Source organism: Acomys minous, assembly GCF_964271855.1.
Source record: "Acomys minous genome assembly, chromosome: 9".
Taxonomy (NCBI): Eukaryota; Metazoa; Chordata; class Mammalia; order Rodentia; family Muridae; genus Acomys; species Acomys minous.
Window position 1 is genome coordinate 22628954 of NC_140490.1, and position 19175 is coordinate 22648128.

Sequence of the window (19175 nt, forward strand, 5' to 3'; positions counted from 1 at the left end):
AAACCCAAGTGTCTGGCTTTCTACTCACCTGAACCTGATTGGCACTGGTCCGTGCAGAGAAGTTAACATAGAAAGGAAAGTACTTCTCCTTCTCCAAATGGTTCATTAGTTTATCCTTCACATACACTGACTTGCCTGTGCCAGTTGGACCCACAAAAAGCAGCGGCCTTTATGAAAACAGTGAATAACATAACTTAAGATGGAAGGAAGTATGAAAGCATTTTTATAAGAAACTCAAATAAGTATTTTTAAAACTTTAAATAGTAGTCAAGTCATTTCTTTCTAAAACTCCACATGCTTATAATTGCTCATGCAAGACTAGTAAAGGTAGGGCCAAGGAGATGGCTCAGCAGGTAAAAAGCACTTGCATGCAAACCTGGTGACCTGAGTTTGGATCCCTGGAGCCCACATAAAAAAAAAACAGACCTGATAGCAGGTGTCTGCAATCCCAGCATTCCTACTGAGATGAGAAGAACGGCAGAAGAATTCTCCAATAGCTCACTGCCCTACTAGTCTGAAGGCCATGAACCTGCATGTAAAATGCGTAAGTGTGCGTGTGCACACGCACACACATGCATATGCACAAGCAGGAGCACAACACAGGTATGGAGCTCAGAGACAACCTTGGTGGTATTCCTAGGCATTTCCACCTTTTATTTGAGACAGGGTCTCTCACTGGCCTGGAAGTTTGCTAAGAAAGCTAGGCTAGCTGGCCCATACACTGTCAGGTGTCTGCTTGCCTGTCTTCTGACTTCCATTTTGCCACGGCTGTGATCACAAGATCACACATGCACCATGTTTCTGGCTTTAAATCAACCTGAGCCTGACTGGCATGGATCCATGCCAAGCCTGTGCCCGTGTTTTCCATATGGACTCTGGTTCCACATGCTTCTGAAGTAAATACTTTACTGACTGAGCCATCTCCCATCCTAGAATATATAGCTTTTCAATAATAATACTGCAAGTAATTTTTGGTGTCTTAAAGAGGCAATGAACTATGGTTTGGTTAAAATTTTGGCGTGAGTAATAAGGAACTGAATTTCTAGGCTCTCCAATAACAGTAGATGTCATTTAGAATTTGTTAATTAGCTCCCAGTCATAGTCTAGTTGCCTGAAAGTCAGTGACCTCAAAGTTTACTTTAAAAATGCTAACATTTGATTAGTGGTACTGTTACATTTAGAAGTTGTGTTTACAGTAGTATCTTACTTTGCATAGGTGATACTCAAATCCATTAGGAAAGTGTATCTAATTGTGTCCATTGTAGGGACTATAATATCTTGAATCTTGGTACGTTTGTCTCCTAAATCAGAACTTTTAATTAATTCATTCCAATGGAGCCAGCGACCTCGGTTCTTCAACTACAAGAGAATATGTTTTAAATATTACAAATATGTACTTGTTACATCTGAAAGAATCTTTTCAACACTTATACCATTTGCCTTTTAGCTTGAGCCCTTAGATAACATTTAACCTCTGTAACACACAATGTAGTTTTACCAGTTGACAAGAAAAAAGGTAACTCAGTTGAAAGATGAGTAAAGGACAAAAACATACAGTTTATAGAAAAATAAATCCAAATGGTAAACAGACAGCTGCTCAGTAAGGACTGAAACTTGAGACAACATCGAGAGGCCATTTACACTCACACTCAAGAGCCTATATTCCTGGATAATTAGCACTGAAAAAGGGACTTTATTTTTTTTTTAAGTAAGCTTCATTAAAAATTCTAAATCAAGGAGAGATTGCTCAGTGGTTAAGACCACTGGCTATTCTTCCAGAGGGCCCATATTCAATTTTCAGACCCCTTATTTGTCTCATAATTGTAACTCCAGTTCCAGAGGATTTGATGCCTTCTTCTGACTTCTGTAGACACTGGGCTTGCAAATAGTGCACATACATATATGTAGGCAAAACACCAATACACCTAAATTTTTTTAATGTTATAAATGAAACTCCCAAATTAAAAACTTTAGTCTTTTCCTCCTTTATAATGAATATAATAATTCATATAAAATATAAGTAATATCTTATATCATAAAAAGATAAATATCCATGAATCTACCACCCAATTATTACAATTAATTTTTAGTAATAATCCAAAGAATATATATATCACTTTACCATAAACTCAACATATCTAGGTTTTCTATCCTTTATTTTTTGAGACAACCATGGCCCTTGCTGTCTCAAAAATCACTATGTAGACCAGGCTGGCCTCAAACTCAAGAGATCCAAATTCCTCCATCTCCTAAGCGCTGAGACTAAAGGCATGCACCAACACACCTGTGTAGGCTCAATTTCATTAACCAATATATTTTATTACAACTTATTAACTGAGCATATGTCGCTTATAACCCGACTAACCAAACCAATAGGAAAAGAGGGTTGAGGAACACAATAACAAACTGTAAGGATATCAGTTTTGAGGAGCTGTTCTCCAGGCATAATCAGCAAGATTTCTTCTGGTAGAACCTGGCGTAACCAGAACCAGGAACCTCAGCAGGAGCTGGAGCCCTGAAGCCTTCCCTCCAGCAGTTCTCTCGAGGAGTGCCTCAAAGTGGAGCAATGAACAGCCCCACCTCCCGTTCTGGGCTCATTTATAGAGCTCCTCCCAGAGTCTGTTCAAGGGAGCTTTTCAGCTGGCAACAATCAGGCTCCCACAGGAGGTGGTTGGTCTTCTAGTGGACTAACCTCACCTGTTCTTTCACAAGACCATTCTGATCCCACCCTTTGGAGCCTGAAAAAACAGGTTTATCTTTCCTTCACACCTGGCTGAATTTACGTCCTCTTAATATTCCCTTAACTGCCTTTAATACAGCCTTTTGCGTATGTTGAGCATTTATTTCAGAGTCATTTTAGTGTAACTTAAGTTCCAACTTGTTAGATTTTCGTTTTGTATCTTTCATGTCTTGAAGCAAATGAGAAATACTCTAAAATTAAAACATCATTTGAGATCTCTGTATCTGCTTTCCACTTTGGCTCTTTGATCCAGGCAGATGTTCCGCCAAGGTAACCAGAAGATCTGTACTATAACTACTAAAGTCTTAAGCTTTTTTTTTGACCCACTGGCTGAATATTGCTGCTGTCTTGATGTCCTCCTACCAAAACCAGCTTCAACCATTGTTTTATTTTTCTCCTGATGATTCCTTTCCCCCTGTCCGTCCCCAGGTCTTCTACCTCTAGATTATAAAAGTTAATTCCTGGCCGAGTAGCAGGAGGCTAGGGCTGCCCCACTGCTGTGGCTGGTACCGCAGCACGGATGTGGAGGTCAGAGGGCAACTTTTGTGAATGCACCATCTCCTTCCACCGTGGGATTGCACACAGCAGAACTCAGGTATTCAAGTTTGTGCCCCAAGGGATTTTACTCATTGTCATCCCATTGGTCCACTAATTCATTTAAAAAAAAAACTTTCTGAGTCATATTAAAGTCATGCAGACATGTATTTTAGAGATGAAAGTTTTATTAGATTGAGAAAAAGACACCAAGCCAGGCCCAGTGATGCACACCTGTAATGCCAGCACTCGGGAAGGCAGAGGCAGGCAGATCTCTGTGAGTTGAAGGCCAGCCTGGCCAACCAAGTAAGTCCAGGACAGCCAAGGCTACACAAAGAAACCCTGTCTCAAAAAAATAAATGAAAGAGAAAAAGACGACAGGCATGATGGACGCCTTTAGTCCCAGCAGTCAGGAGGCAGAGGCAGGTAGAGCTCCAATTCTGAGGCCAGCCTGGTCTACAAAGTGAGTTCCAGGATAGCAATGGCTCCACAGAGAGAAACCATGTCTTGAAAAACAAAACAAATAAACAAAAATTAAGAAAAAGAATATTTCTCAACTCTCATCTTCTCTTCCTCAGTGGCAACTACTTTTCCCTACTTAAACTGGCTATTCTGATGTTTAGGTTCAGTTTTTAGACCACCTGCTTATGCTACTGTCTCTTGGTTACTCACTTACAGGGATCACCTCACTGACTCTCTACCATGACTAATAAACATAAAACTCTTCTTGGTCATATCCTTAAAATTCTATGTTTGTGTGATTTCAGTGAAGGACTCGGTTCTCTCTTGCTGGCTGGGTTTGAGTCCTGCCTCTAGACTTCCATAGCTTAAATAAAATTACAACTAAAGCTCTACTTAGATCTTACCGCTGTAAAATACAATTTGCATGAATAAGATGATTGATGAGATGTTTTAAAGAAGGCATTTATTAATTCCCTCAGAGTGGAAAAGTACACTAAAGTTGCATGTGACATCCTAAGATATGACTGGAAAAACAATTTGTATGAGGAGAAGCGACTAAGCAACTACCATGGGAGTCCCAACCCTTTGAGGGAAACTCAGGCGCTGTGTGTGCTGACCCAGGGTTGTATGTTTTACACCTTATCTCAAGACACATTTTAGGTTCATACCTCATACATGTAGTCATAGACCAGGCCTTTTTCATCAAATGGGCATTCCCATTTACCCACAGAGTTTGGCATTGGGTCTCGTTCATTTTTTCCTGTTATAATTGATCGGACGAAATTATCAAAAGCAAGGCGACCACCTGTATCACAACTTGCTCCAATTGACCAAATCAAAGAGAATATGAAGCAGGCCTATTGGTAAAAAACAAACAAACAAACAAAAAACAAAAAAGTTTTTTACAGTGATTATTTTTTAAAGAAAATTTAGGAGAAATAACTAAAATTTAATATATCAAGTCCTGCTTAAACTATTTGAAAAGGGCATGCAAAGACACAGAGTAGAACTGAGTATAGCTAAAGCATATAAAGAATCACGTCTTTGGTAATAGTGATAACAACTTAAATGCCTATACCAGATGAAGGGATATCTGTCTAATTTATCATCAGATAAATCCCTACCAGTGAGAATGTTGTATGTATACAAATATTTTTTACAACACTATTTCTTTTTTTTTTTTATTTCAAATGTGTTTTTATTTTCTTGGCTGCTTTTTTTTCCTTTATTAATTTATTCTTGTTACATCTCAATGGTTATCCCATCCCTTGTATCCTCCCATTCTTCCCTCCCTCCCATTTTCCCCTCATTTCTTCAACAGGAATTTTGGTCATTTACAATATGCTATATACTGCTGTATATACAGCTTTAAAAATGACGTGGCTCTGTAACATTGATATGAAAAGATCAAGATATAATGCAACTGAGATGGAAATGAGTAAATATGGTATATTAACACACGCAAAAATACACTCACAGGAAAGAGTATTTACATAAAATATCATTACAAGGCTTTGTGGGGTATTAACATTAACTGCCTTGAGGATGGCTGGGGAGCTAGTAGAAATGGAGAAACTATGCTTTTGCCTTTTGAATTTTATTCAATATGCATACCTTGCTTAAAAAACATTGCCCTCAAAATTTCAATCAGAAATCTACATAAGTGACTCTGAACCATTTGATAAAGTTGGGAGTTTGGGTTTATCAAGAGAACAAAAAAAAAATTCTGGAAATACACAAAATTACATACAGAGGAACTGTTCCTGGAATAGTTTTATAAAAGCTAACAAAGACAGGTGTAGAAGAATGTGAAAAGATAATACTGAAAAGGCAATTCCAAAATAAGGAGAAGACAGATAAACAAGGTTCACATAGCACATTCGTGAGGTATGTGAGGCAAGAAGGAAGGCAGAAAGGAAAGAGTAGAGTTGGCTGGGAAGCCAGGAGTGTGCGGGGTCTGAGACAGATTTTCTAAAGTTGAAAAAACTGTATTATATTTTATTTATCTATTTGTGTGTGTGTGTGTGTGTGTGTGTGTGTGTGTGTGTGTGTATACAAAAGCACACTTGTGGAGGCCTCAGGACAACTGGTGGGAGGTGTCTTTCTCTTTTCTACTCAGGTGACTCCCAGGGAAGCAGGCTTGACAGCAAGGGCTTTTACCCACTGAGCTATCACCCTGACCTGTGAGGTAGATTTTTTGGGGGGAGGGTAGCAACTAGATGGAGAGAAAAACAGGAGGGGAATGCCACCGCCATTGAATGGAAGAGAAAAGAAGGGTAGGGAACATCAAGACCAAGGTGGTAGATTGGAGTGAGGCATAAACAGGGAACAAAGATTTTTAAAATGTCTTCTTTTGTTTCCCTTTGGTAACTTCTGCTCACTATTGCCATAGTCTGTGGTCTCCCTTGAATTCCAGACATTAGCTAACGAGGACTACTACTAATGTGTCCCTAAGTTCCCATGGATCCTGCCTGTATTCACCTATCTGGTCAGATACCTACTGCCAGGCTTTCATAGCTAGTATCTATGCTGCCTATATGCCCACTTAGCACTAAGACAAAAATCAGGTAACAAAGGCAAGTGAGTTTAATACTGCACCGCCTCATGAAGGAACTGTCTACATCTGGTGCTTCATAAAGAACAGCACAGCTTCAGTTCTAACACACATTTTGTTTTCTTTAGAGTTGTTTTTAGAATCAGATTATCAGGTTCAGCTATTCTTCAGTTATTATCAAAATCAGCTCTGGATCTTATGAAGATCGTTCTGAATACAAATATTATTTTTATAGCTATACTTTACTCTGTATTAAAGGCCACTTCAAATATAAAACCAACCATTATCCAAACACGAATGTGCTTGCTAGTGGGTTCATTTTCCACCACATTACAGAGCAGCATCTCAAAGAGGCGTGTGAGAGAAACAACTGCATTGATGTTACTCGTGGGAATCAGTTCCTGCCAAGGAAAAATAGTAAAATATTTTTAAATTTTTTCATCTTATTTGGAAAAGAGATAAAAGTATTTAGTTTTATAAAAACTGGTAAGAAAATATACAGTATTAGCATGTTCCTTATAACATTTAAACTTACAGAAAATAAACTGTAAGCTTAATAAAAACATTTCTGAAGGATTTTTAGTTTAGCTTATTATAAGACAAAGTTGTATACAATGTATTCTTATTCTAAATCCTCAGAAAAATGGTAACTAGGCTCTTCTATAAGAGAATAAATAATATTCTAAGTAGAAATGAAGTCTCTTTCAGTCATTCATTTGGTTATTTATTCTGTGTTTATTAAAGACATAATATACTTCTATAGCCATAGAGCAAACTAGGAGATGTGGAAGTAAGAGACACAATCCCTGAAAAGGAGCAAATCTAAAACAAAATGGGAAAGAATAATACAGTGAGATAATTATATGAAGGAGCTAATGTTAGAAGAAAGATGCTGCTATAGTACTTGGGGTAGAAATAGGCCAAGAAATTAATTCCAGGGAAAGAGAAGGATAAATGACAAAAGACCTTTCCAAGGAAGAAAAAGCTGAACTAAAATTTCTTTTTCTTTTTTTAAATATTCATTTATTTATTATGTATACAGTGCTCTGCCTGCATCTACACCTGCAGGCCAGACGAGGTATCAGATCACATTGTAGATGGTTGTGAGCCACCACGTGGTTGCTGGGAATTGAACTCAGGACCTCTGGAGGCGCAGTCAGTGCCCTTAACTTCTGAGCCATCTCTCCAGCCCCTGAACTAAAATTTCAAGGGAAATAGAAGTTAGGCAAATAGAAAAAGGGAGGATGTGTAGGCAGGGGAGTTATATAACAAACAAGCAGATAAAGGCTACTCGGGAGATGCTGTGGGATGTAAAGGTCAAGGTGACAAAGAATTGCACGTGGGAAGCAGGCAGGAGTCATACAGGTTGCGTTCAAGTTCATTATAGGAAGAAGGAACCAAAGAAGGATTTTAGAGTAGGAAGTAAACAGGATGGGTGAGCACTTAGAGTCTTTACTCTACTCATAAGGTGAAGATTACACCAGAGCAATGCTATTGTGACGGTCCAGGTAGGAAATGAGGTCAGACTGAGGCCACTCTACAGGAAGGGCTGAGGTGAGGAAATGGCTGGAGAAAGAAGAATGGAGAGAAGACAAGTAAAAACATTACCAAGGAGGAAATAAACCAACAGCATTTTAGAACTCGCTACATATAGAAAATATAACAACTATAAAAAGACAATCCATCACCCACTACCTGGAAAGATAGAGCTTATTTTGTATTATTTATTTCTATAGCATTAAGGATTTTAAATTGATATACTGTTAGGAACTTTTATTTTCTCTATGAAGTAACTACAAATAATCTTTGTACTATGGAATTTTCTAAGTTTTTAAAATACTATATTTTTTCTCCTTCTAAAATCATATTTTAGGATGGGAAGCCATTAAATATCTTCCTGTATCAATATATTTATTTATTTCTAATTGCGTTCACATGTATGGACTGGCACTGAATGGTGGTCCTCCAAAAGATCTTTCTATAGTATAATCCCAAGAATTTATGGTAACAGATCTTTGAAGATGTAATTAAGAATTTGGGAGGGGGGGCTGGAGAGATGGTTCAGAGATTAAGAGCACTGATTGCTCTTCCAGATGTCCTGAGTTCAATTCCCAGCAACCACATGGTGCCTTACAACCATCTATAATGTGATCTGATGCCCTCTTCTGGCCTGTATCTGTACATGCAGACAGAGCACTGTATACATAATAAATAAATAAATACATCTTTAAAAATAATTTGGAGAGGAGGACAGCCTTATGAATTATCCAACAGGCATGAAATCCAGGACCCCAAGTACCACAGACAAGAGCCAGAGAGAAGGCCATGAGAAGCTGGAGGAAGGGATTGGAGTTGTGCTGGAGCCACCAGAAGCTACAAGATAAAGGAAAGAGCCTTCCTTAGGATTTCCAATGCAGCACAGCTCTGCCAACATCTTGATGCCAGTCTCTAATCTCCATGAGAAAGTAAGGTTCTGTTATTTAAGACACCACATTTGTAGTAATTTGTCATGACACCCTTAGGAAAATAGCACAGCATAGAGTCTTCATAAAATGCTAAACACTTGTGTATGTTTATAAAGACATATATTTAAAATATTTTAAAATCTATTTATATTAAAGTGTGTGTACATCTGAGTGTAGGTGGTCATCAGAGGCCCTGGGGTTGGAGTTATAGACAACTGTGAGCTACTCAACATGGCACGTGGGAACTGGATGTGAGTCCTCTACAAGGAGTAGTGTGTATTCTTGACCACTGAGCCATCTCTCTAGCATCTAAATTTTTTTTAAAGATAGAAAATACTTGGGAATTTTAAAGATCTAAAAAGTATTACCGGATACAAATATTCTAGGTAAAATAAATCTAATCTTTTAAGTTATTTGCAATTTAAGCAATGTAAAACCAAAGAAGGTTGGGCATGTAAGGAACATGCTTGTAATCCTAGAATTTAAGAGGCGGAGGCAGAAATATCAGGAGTTCTAGGTCATTCTCAGTTACATAATGAGTTTGTGGCCAAAACAAACAAATAGCTAAATAAATAGCTAAATCAAAGTTAAGGAAAAACTGCCTCTAGTTATTCATTCTAGGATTGTGACTGTAGATTTAGACAAGTTGTACAGAATCTTCAGAAACCAGCATAAGAGAGGAAGGTAAGTGTTCTTACCTTGCAATTTTTCCTACGAAATATCAAAGATGGTGGTACTAGCCAGTTAAAAAGATCTTTCAGCAGGGTTTGGTGGTCTGGTTCACTCAGAGGCTCTTTCAATGAATTCAACCACGAAACCACAAGTGGCTCCCAGCCCAACTGTGAGGGTTCCAAGTAAATCATGCCACAACGACTCACAGTGGCTGGCTGGAGAAAAAGCACACATTCTCTTTTTCCGTTGCTAAAAGTGATTGCTCTTACGTTAGTGGTCCCTGACAGTTACGGTGAGCACTTATAAGTCCTTTCATGAGCTAGGTTACCTGTTTGTACACTCTAACATACACTACATGCTCCCCATACAAAAACACTATTTTCAGTCAGGTCCTTAGATATCTATGCCTCTTCAGGTTTATACATCATCCAGTCATGATTTGAAATGTCCAAATCTAACTAATGTCCTTGAAGAAGTCTTGAATCTTTCACAAAATGAGGACAAACACAGCATCCTCTAAGGTCTTTCTCTTCCTATTCCCCGCACAGATACCCAGTCCCCTCCATTCTCTTAGAGCTCTTACATGTAACTGAATATTGGGATTACTTATTAATATGCTTCTCATCCTTTTAAAACATACATTGAGTATTACCTATCTGTCTACCCATTTTTGCAGACAAAATAAAATATTCTGATTCAATTAATGAATAAGCAAATAACTAAACAAGATGCTATTATATTAAATTAAGAACTTACTGAAGCCTGTGAGAGGTCCATTGTTTCAAAGATGAGGCTCATTTGAGGGGACATTTGAATGATTTCTCCACTCATAAGGCAAAGCTAAAGGCAAACATTTTTCAAATATTTTAAAATTTAGATAGAATCTATCTGTTTATAAAGTACGTGCTATGATATAAAGGCATGAATATAGATAGAAGACAGAAAAAAAAATCCTAGTCTAGCCCTGCGTTTATGATGTCTCTGTAGGCATAAGGTTATTATTGTGGAGTTCAAATGCTGATTTCTGTACTGGCCATGTCTGGTTGCAAGCCTTGTTCTAAGAATCTCCTGTCTAAATGTTATATAAACTCTGCTCCCCAGTTGTCCCCATGTTATGTCAATAAAGCAGCTTACAGCCAATCGATGAGCAGGGGAGAGAATAGGGATGGACTTCCTGCCAGCCATGGGAGGAGTTAGAAGGAGGGGATGCAGCCACAGGCAGAGGTGCAGGAGAGATGAAGGTTTAGCGGGAGCAAAGAAAGAAGTAAAAGGCAAGTAACTTGGGGATTTTGGCAAAGAGGGAGTCACGATAGCATAGAGCGCTAAGAACAGACGGAAGCTTGTGTTGTAAAGCCTTATAAACAAATATAAAAGAGTCTAGATTATTTGTGTGGTAGCTGTATTAAGGGAGAAACTAAGAGAAACAAGCACTGTCTTATAAAAATAACTTCTTTAATCTCAAATATTTTCTCTTTTATCAAATATGTTCAAATTTTGAATATGAGAGATAACATTCTTTCTTTAAAATTCTTATTTCCCCTTATTATTAAAACCACCTTATCTCAAGCTCCTTGGCTCAGAAATCATTAAAATTTCATAGTATTAGTAACTATTATTCTCAACTATTCATGTATCAAATTAACTTCACTCCAAAGTCTTTCCTGTGTCCACTTTTCTCTCGTTTCCTCTCTGCTCCTCCATCTTCACTCTAGACTCAGATTTACCCTGTGTCATCATATGTCAACAATGAAGCATCTAACATTTCACCCTAGGTATAAACTAGAGTGTCATGGAGTTGTACTGTATAATATGATAGCGACTAGTCATGCAGAGCTATTTTCATTTAACTTACCAATGTAAAATTAAAGTTTAAAGTTCAGTTCTTTAGCACTTTCATTTTCTTGCTGCCAAAGACGAAGTGAGGGCCTTATGTGTGCTAGGCAAGCATTCTGTTTCTGAGCTACCTCCCCACTCCAAGGTCAGTTTTTCAGCTACACTAAGCCGTTCTGCAAAGCAAAGGTTAACGAGCCACATGTGCCTGACTAATGGCTGCCTTAGCAGCGTGGACATTTCCAGAACTAGAAAGTCCTACATTAGAATGCGTTTGATGTATTATCAGATCACAGCAGTAGCCACTCTTCTACTTGCTACCCTGGCATCGCCCTCACTCTACTGTGGTGTCCACCACTTCTACTGCACCACCAAGGGTAAGTCAGCCGTCTGGCAGTGCTCGCCTGTGCTGTGACCTAGCCGACCCGGAGGACTCTCTTCCCATCAAAGCACTTGGTTCCTGGCCCAGTCTTGTTCTAATTCCAGCCTGGGCCAGTGTTCATAATGATGAGCATTTCAAAACAATAGCACCTTATGTTCCTGACCAACCTGTCTTCACATTTTTTACGTAACTTACTCCAGGCATCCATTCCACATATCTGGAAATTTATCTCTTGGGGAAAAAAACTACGAAATCCTAACTACTAAATTCAAGCATCTTTGCTCTGCCTATCCAGTTCCCCTGTCCACTGACACTGAACACACTGTTTTTCCTTTTATTGAGAATAAGAGTTTTTCTTCATATACTATATCCTGATTGTGGTTTCCACTTCCTCTACTCAAACCAGCTCCTCTTCCCTAATATACTTTCTCCTCATTTTTGTAAGAAATTTCTCCTTGAGGCTGGTTTTATTTCCTTTCTTAGGTAATTCTGCTTTGTGTTCAGTGCTTCTATTATTATGCCATTATCTTTAAAGTCTTCGTGTATTTCCAGTAGTGCAACATTACCTATGCCTATGCCCAGGCTGCTTATTTGTAGAGAATATTTCACAAAGGCAGCCCTTGGTGGAGTGAATGGCGATTCAAGCTTTTTAATTTAGCCAGGGTCACATATGATTCTGCGCATCCCTAGGCTAGTGGTTCTCAGTCTTCCTAGTGCTGGGACAACTCTGTAATTCAATTCCTCGTGTTGTGGTGACTCCCAACCATAAGATTATTTTGCTGCTACTTTATAACTGCAATTTCGCTACTGTTATGAATCATGATGTAGATATCTAATTGCAGGATATTGATTTGTAGCAGGAGTCGCAACCCACAGCTTGAGAAGCACTGCTAAGTAAATCTGCCTCCCAGCTTCCACTATGGCTGATTAAAACTGCTACATTTCCTCTTCTGAAAAGAACTGAGGCTCACCACTTCATGAAAATGAGTTATCAGAAGGACTGTCTGTTTACTTTTTACTCTCAGTGCAATCAATATTACTGAGGGAAAATAAGGAAAAATATAATGATTAAGTGATGATCTCTAGAATATATTGACCTGTAAGGTGCATAAATAAACCTTTGGGTGCAGAGAATTTTATGCATCTTTATTTTGGTAACAGCTATGAAAGTGACCAAATTCATTAAAATCATAGCATCTATTTTTAGAATTTTATGTCCATTTACTCTCAATTAAAATAAATATTATGGGCTGGAGAGATGGCTCAGTGGTTAAGATTACTGACTGCTCTTCCAGATGTCCTGAGTTCAATTCCCAGCAACCACAGGGTGGCTCACAACCATCTATAATGAGATCTGGTGCCCTCTTCTGGCAGACAGAACACTGTATACATAATAATAAATAAATAAATCTTTAAAATAAATATAAGACTTTCATTGTCCAGTTCTTTTGTATATCTCTATATGAAATGATAAGATTGAAATAACTTATTCTTTTATATGTGTATCCATGTGTTTTACCCACATGTATACCTGTGCACCACATACATGCAGTGCCAAGAAATGAATTACAAATGACTGTTAGGCACCACCATGTGGGTGCTGGGAATCAAACATGGATCTTGGGTCCACAGTCCCCTGAAGAGTAGCCAGTATTCTCAACAGGTAAGCAATCTCTCCAGCCCAGTAATTTTTGGTAAATTATTGTGGTTTGAATAAGAATGGCCCCTATGGGCTCATATATTTGAATACTTAGTCATCAGGGACTTAGTCACCAGACATTAATTCAAAAGATTAAAAAGATTAGCAAGTATGGCCTTATTGGAGGGAGTGTGTCACTGCATATGGGTTTCAAAATCCCATGCCAGCCAGGTGTGGTGGCACACACCTTTAATCCCAGTAATCTGGAGGCAGAGGCAGGCGAATTGCTGTGAGTTCGAGGCCAACCTGGTCTACAAAGAGAGTCTAGCACAGCCAAGTTTACACAGAGACCCTGTCTCAAAAATCCAAAAAACTAAACAAAACAAAACAACTACAAAATCCCATGGCAAGCCCCCTCCCTTCTGCCTATGGATCATGATGTCGCTCTCAGCTACTGTTGCAGAACCTGCCTCCCTCCATTCTCTCTTAATGATCATGGACTAGCCCTATGAAGTTTTAAGCGAGCATCCAATTAAATGCTTCCTTTTATAAGAACTGCCTTGATCATATTGTCTCTACACAGCAATAGAACAGTGACTAACACAATTATTATGTTAACATAGTAGTTTTGCTATAATACACTTGGATTCTATTAGAAATTTACTATAGCATAGTCTTAACTGAAAAGATAATCTATAAATGTATTCAATTTTTACACACTTTAGCTTAAATATATAGTCCTAGAATTTCTTAATTATGCCTGAATAAATTCTGCTTTAAATAATAATGACTTACCTTTTTATTATCGTCCAATACTGTGTTCATACTCTCTATCCACAAAGTGTCAATAGGACCATCAAATACAACCCATTTCCGGTCAGGGTTTTCTGCTAATGCAAATTCTCTGAATGTGTTTGCCACAATCCCATCAGTCCACTGAGGAAAAAAAAGGAAAAGCGGAAAAGCTTTTTTCATAAAATAAATTGGACTTATCTTTAAACACATAGAAATACTTGTAATTTTTTGATTTAATAGGCACTGTCTATAGGAAAGAATGTTATCTTGGAGGTTACCTCATGAGACACTGGGTCAAACTGCCCAAAAAGTTGGCCCATAGTAATCGATTTTGGGTTTACAGTCCTGTACATGACTTTTTCTTCCTCTCCATAGTTGCGCTCATTCATAAGAGTTAGAATGTCAGCCAGCACATGCAGGACTTTTGTCTTAGCAGCAAAAGGCTCTCCTACCAACATGAAACTGTGAGAGACAGGTTATACAGTGAGAGGGTAGAGAGAAAAGTACACCAGCATGGAAGACATCACTCTGTGGTAGTTACCAGAAAGAATGTCTGGATTTCTAAAATTTCTAAACTGATCAGTTCTACGCTGAATTTTCCACAGTCATAACACTATCAAATGCAGGATGTAATAAAATGTCTCTAAATGACAGTAAAATTTTATTATCTCTATATCCTTAAAATAAAAACCAAGACATGGGAAGAACTGTTTCTAAAGCTTTCGATTGCTGTAGTGATTATAAGTGCTGTTTGTCAAAGATTTCTAGACCTCCTCCCAGCACGCTGGCTTCTTTGCCACTCTTGTAGAAATGCCAGGTGACTAATTCCAACCAATGAGTCACACAAGGTAGATACTTGCCAATAAGGGAACTGATAGAGCTCTGCCACCTTCCTAGCAAGAATATGATCCACAATGTTGAGATGTGGCTACTCTCTGTGACTATGATAAACAGAGTCTCCCTGATAACCTATAAATGGACATAGAGCACAAATGAAAAAAAAAAGGCCTTTGTATTGTAAATAACAGTGTAGTGTATCCCATCCTAGGGAAGATGTTCTTGCCATAATAAAAGAAAGCCAAAATATAATGCATTGGGTTAGAAGCCAGGGCATATTAACAATCTCCAGAAAATAAATGATTGACAACTGTTAATATACAATATTTTATTAATTTAATCACTTAGATCTTAGATAATGTGGAAGGGTAGTGGATATAGCATTATTAGGTACAATAAAAAGATAGGACTGGGTTTAACAATAAACTAAAACAGTGAGCACAGAGGGTGTAAGGGAAAGGTCTGTCTGCAAGTAGGCACGTGAAAGAGACTATAAGGAGTTCACAAATTCAGGAACCTGTAGGATTCAAAAAATTAAGAAAACACTCAAGAGTGAGAGCCCAGAATGGTATAAAGGATCAAATCGAGGATAGAGCTTGATTTGTGGTTCTGTACATAGAAGTCCTCCAACCTTGGGAGTTCTGCTCTAGCTCACCAGTGGATACCCAAAACCATGGGCACTCTAGATGTGTGTATACTACTATGTTTTCTCCTGCATGTTTGTAACTATGATAAAGGTTAATTTATAAATTGGACATAGTAAGAGACTAACAATAGCTGGTCACAAAATAGAATAGTTACAATAATATATTTTGAGAAGATTATATGACAGTTTCTCTCTCTTAAAATATGAAAATTTCCATTTATATTTCTAGGCTACAGTTGATTGACTGTGGGTAACTAAAGCCATAGAAGTAGAAACCACAGGTAATGAGGGCTACCACGGTCATTTCAGGAGGGACCAAGACTCGAGGAACACAGACTAGGGGTGTAGAATCTACTAAGCCTGGCACAGTTAAAGGTTATCACAGGGATTTAGGGAAATATGACAATAAAACTGTACTTAGGGCAGAAGGAGGGTGAAACAGATAAAGGCTGGCTGTAGTTTCTGAAGATGTCTACTGATTTCTACTTTCTGAATCTGGTCTAACAACATAGATAGGTGTTCAACCCTGGATGCATGAGGACTGAGTCACTATCACCTCATTTTAGTATACGTTTGAAATTTTACATAATACAAAGTTGTTGGTTTTTTTTAACTTTTCAAAATTCATGATTTTTAGACCCTAACTTTCTGTAAGCAGGAATTGGATGGAATCATTCTTCAGTTACCAAGAATAACATTTTCCTTTCTTGTTACTTCATGCATGTTGAGGAAAGAAGATCAAAATAGGAAAACCTTTCAAAGGTTAAATTAAGCCCTGTGGAAAACAGGTGATTAGAACCCCGGTCTGGGAAACAAAAACCAAGTGGAGTTAGGTCTAAGATGTTATAAAGAGCCTTAAGCTTACACAACTTAAGAGATCTTTTTTGTTTGTTTGTTTTTCAAGACAGGGTCTCTCTGTGTTAGCCTTGGCTGTCCTGGACTCACTTTGTAGACCAGGCTGGCCATGAACTAACAGTGATCTGCCTGCCTCTGCCTCCCAAGTGCTGGGGTCAAAGGCGTGCACCACCATACCTGGCTTTAATAGATCTTTTTAAGGAAAAATATACATATAATTATAAATACAAAATTACATATCACCTTATAAAATAAATTACATACATAAAATGCTTATAGCTATTTGGACGGCTCCCTACAAGGAAGAGGTCCTAAAGTTTAAACTCCATTAAATGGTTTCACAGTAAATCCATCTCTGAAAATGGAGGCATTCTGTGTTCAAGTGGATTTTAGACTTGTTACCTAACAATGTAAGCTGTATTTACTTCAGTTTCTGAGACAGGATCTTCATATATATAGCCCAGTCTGGCCTGGAATTGAGGACCCTCCTGCCTCAGATGCACATAAGCTAGGATTACAGGCATCCACTCTACTCCTAGTTCTTTGTCTTTTGTTGTAAGCTACTGAGAAGGGAGCACGTATTTGTCCCCTAGACTTCCTAATATAAACACTTTATTGCTTCTCTTGACTTTTTAGGTTAACGTAAAATAACATTAAACTACAGCAGATGATCAATTTTCTTACCCATGTCGAACAATCATCATTTCATACGTCTGAATAATTTTTTCAAGAAAAAATTTAACTGGCTGAAGATTATGTGCTTCGCAGGTGTCATATGCACATTCCAAAAATTCCTGAAACAAAATAAAAGTGTTTCTATAAAGTGGTATTATAAATCATGTTGTACAGAAAGATTGCTTTTAAATGAAAAAGAATAAATAGAACTAAAATGCCTTTAATATAACAATGTAAGTTATGAATATTCAAAGCATCCTAGCATTGGATATATGTTAAATAAAAACAACTCTTTTTAATGGTGTTTGCCAAATTTCTATTTTGTTTAAGATACAAAAGAATATACTAGATAATCCTTCATACCACAGCAACAGGAAATAAGCAGAAAAGCTGAAAAAAATCACTAAAAATTTAAGAACCAGCAGAGCACAGTGGCACGCTTCTTTAATCTCAGCTTTCAGGGAGGCAGAGGCAGGCAGATCTCTGTGACTTTGAGGCCGGCCTGGTCTACAGAGCAAGTCCAGGACAGCCAAGGCTACACAGAGAAACCCTGTCTTGAAAAACAAAACAAAACAAAACAAAACAACAACAAAATTAAGAGCCATTGTAGATACAAATAATTCTGATAGAATTTGAGCTCAGAAATGAGTTAATCTTTCTTGAGTGTCCTGGTTAGTTTTATGTGAACTCAACTTGACACAAGCTGCAGTCATCTGAGCAGAGGGAGCCTCAATTGAGAAAATGCCTCTATAAGATCAGGTTGCCGGCAAGCCTGTACAGCATTTTCTTAATTAGTGATTAATTCAGAAGGACCCAGCCCATTGTGGGTGGTGTCACCCCTTGGCTGGTGGTCCTGGGTTCTGTAAGAAAGCAGCCTGAGGCCGGGCGTGGTGGCGCACGCCTTTAATCCCAGCACTCGGGAGGCAGAGGCAGGCGGAACGCTGTGAGTTCGAGGCCAGCCTGGTCTACAAAGCGAGTTCAGGACAGCCAAGGCTACACAAAGAAACCTTGTCTCAAAAAACCAAAAAACAAAGCAACAAAACAAAACAAAACAAAAACAAAAACAAAAGAAAGCAGCCTGAGCCAGCCAGGGAAAACAAGCCAGTCAGCAGCACCCCTCCATGGCCTCTGCATCAGCTCCTGTCTCCAGAATCCTGCCCTGTTTGAGTTCCTGTCCTGACTTCTTTTGACTATAAACTGTGATACTGAAGTGTAAATTTTGAAAGTCCTTTCCATCTGGGCAATGGCACACGCCTCTAATCCCAGCACTCAGGAGGCAGAGGCAGGCAGATCTGAGTTTGAGGCCAGCCTGGTCTAAAGAGTGAGTTCTAGGACAGACAGGGCTACACAGAGAAACCCTGTCTCAAGCAAACAAATCCTTTCCTCCCCAAGTTGATTTTGCTTATGGTGTTTCAGCACATCAACAGAAACCTGTATAAGATACTAAGTAAACACAACTACAGCTGTTTTAAAGACCCCTTTAAAGTTGTGCACACCTATAGACCCAGCACCTGGAAACAGAAGCTCCCCAGGGTAGATAGATATCTATGAGTTTCAGGCCAGTCTGTCTGTTCTACGTAGTGAGATCCAAACTAGTCAGTGATACACCCTGAGACCTTGTCTCAACCCTGCACTGCCACCCCCCACCCCCATAAACTTCTGGTGGAAGAAAGGACCTAAAATATAGCTGGATAGCACATTAAACATGGAAGAAAGAAACTATTACGAGTAAGTAACGCCAAGATCCAGCTATAACACTCTTAGACACACACCCAAAGATGCTTCGTCCTACCCCAGAGACCCTTGCTCAACCACACTTACTGCTGCTCTAGTCACAACAGCCAGAAGCTGGAAACAACCAACATGTTCCTCAGCAGAAGAGTGAATAAAGAAAATGGGAGTACATTTACACAATGGAGTATTAAATCAGTTGGTGTTTTAAAAAATGAAATGACAAAATTCACAGGTAAATAGAGCTAGAAAAAAAATGGTCTTGAATGAGGTATCCCAGACCTAGAGAGACAAATACGGTATGTATTTGCGTGTATGTGGATATTAGCTGTTAAGTCAATGTTAAAAGTTGCTACTA

General features: G+C 38.5%; 1 protein-coding gene across 3 annotated transcripts in view; it reads right to left on the reverse strand.

Moving 5' to 3' along the window:
- The window catches only part of DNAH12 (dynein axonemal heavy chain 12), a 159482-nt gene that overhangs the window by 85185 nt on the left and 55122 nt on the right, over window positions 1-19175 (reverse strand). For 2 of the 3 annotated variants that reach the window (XM_084793926.1, XM_084793925.1), the window contains exons 30-38: window positions 17096-17205; window positions 14352-14535; window positions 14074-14214; window positions 10184-10267; window positions 9454-9642; window positions 6572-6691; window positions 4405-4593; window positions 1208-1359; window positions 29-167 (exon numbers count right to left, since the gene is read on the reverse strand). In XM_084793926.1, coding sequence (XP_084650052.1) covers window positions 29-167; window positions 1208-1359; window positions 4405-4593; window positions 6572-6691; window positions 9454-9642; window positions 10184-10267; window positions 14074-14214; window positions 14352-14535; window positions 17096-17205 — 1308 coding nt within the window. Of the gene's footprint in view, window positions 1-28; window positions 168-1207; window positions 1360-4404; window positions 4594-6571; window positions 6692-7320; window positions 7857-9453; window positions 9643-10183; window positions 10268-14073; window positions 14215-14351; window positions 14536-17095; window positions 17206-19175 lie in introns of those variants that run through there. The other variant, XM_084793927.1, reaches the window with a different exon arrangement.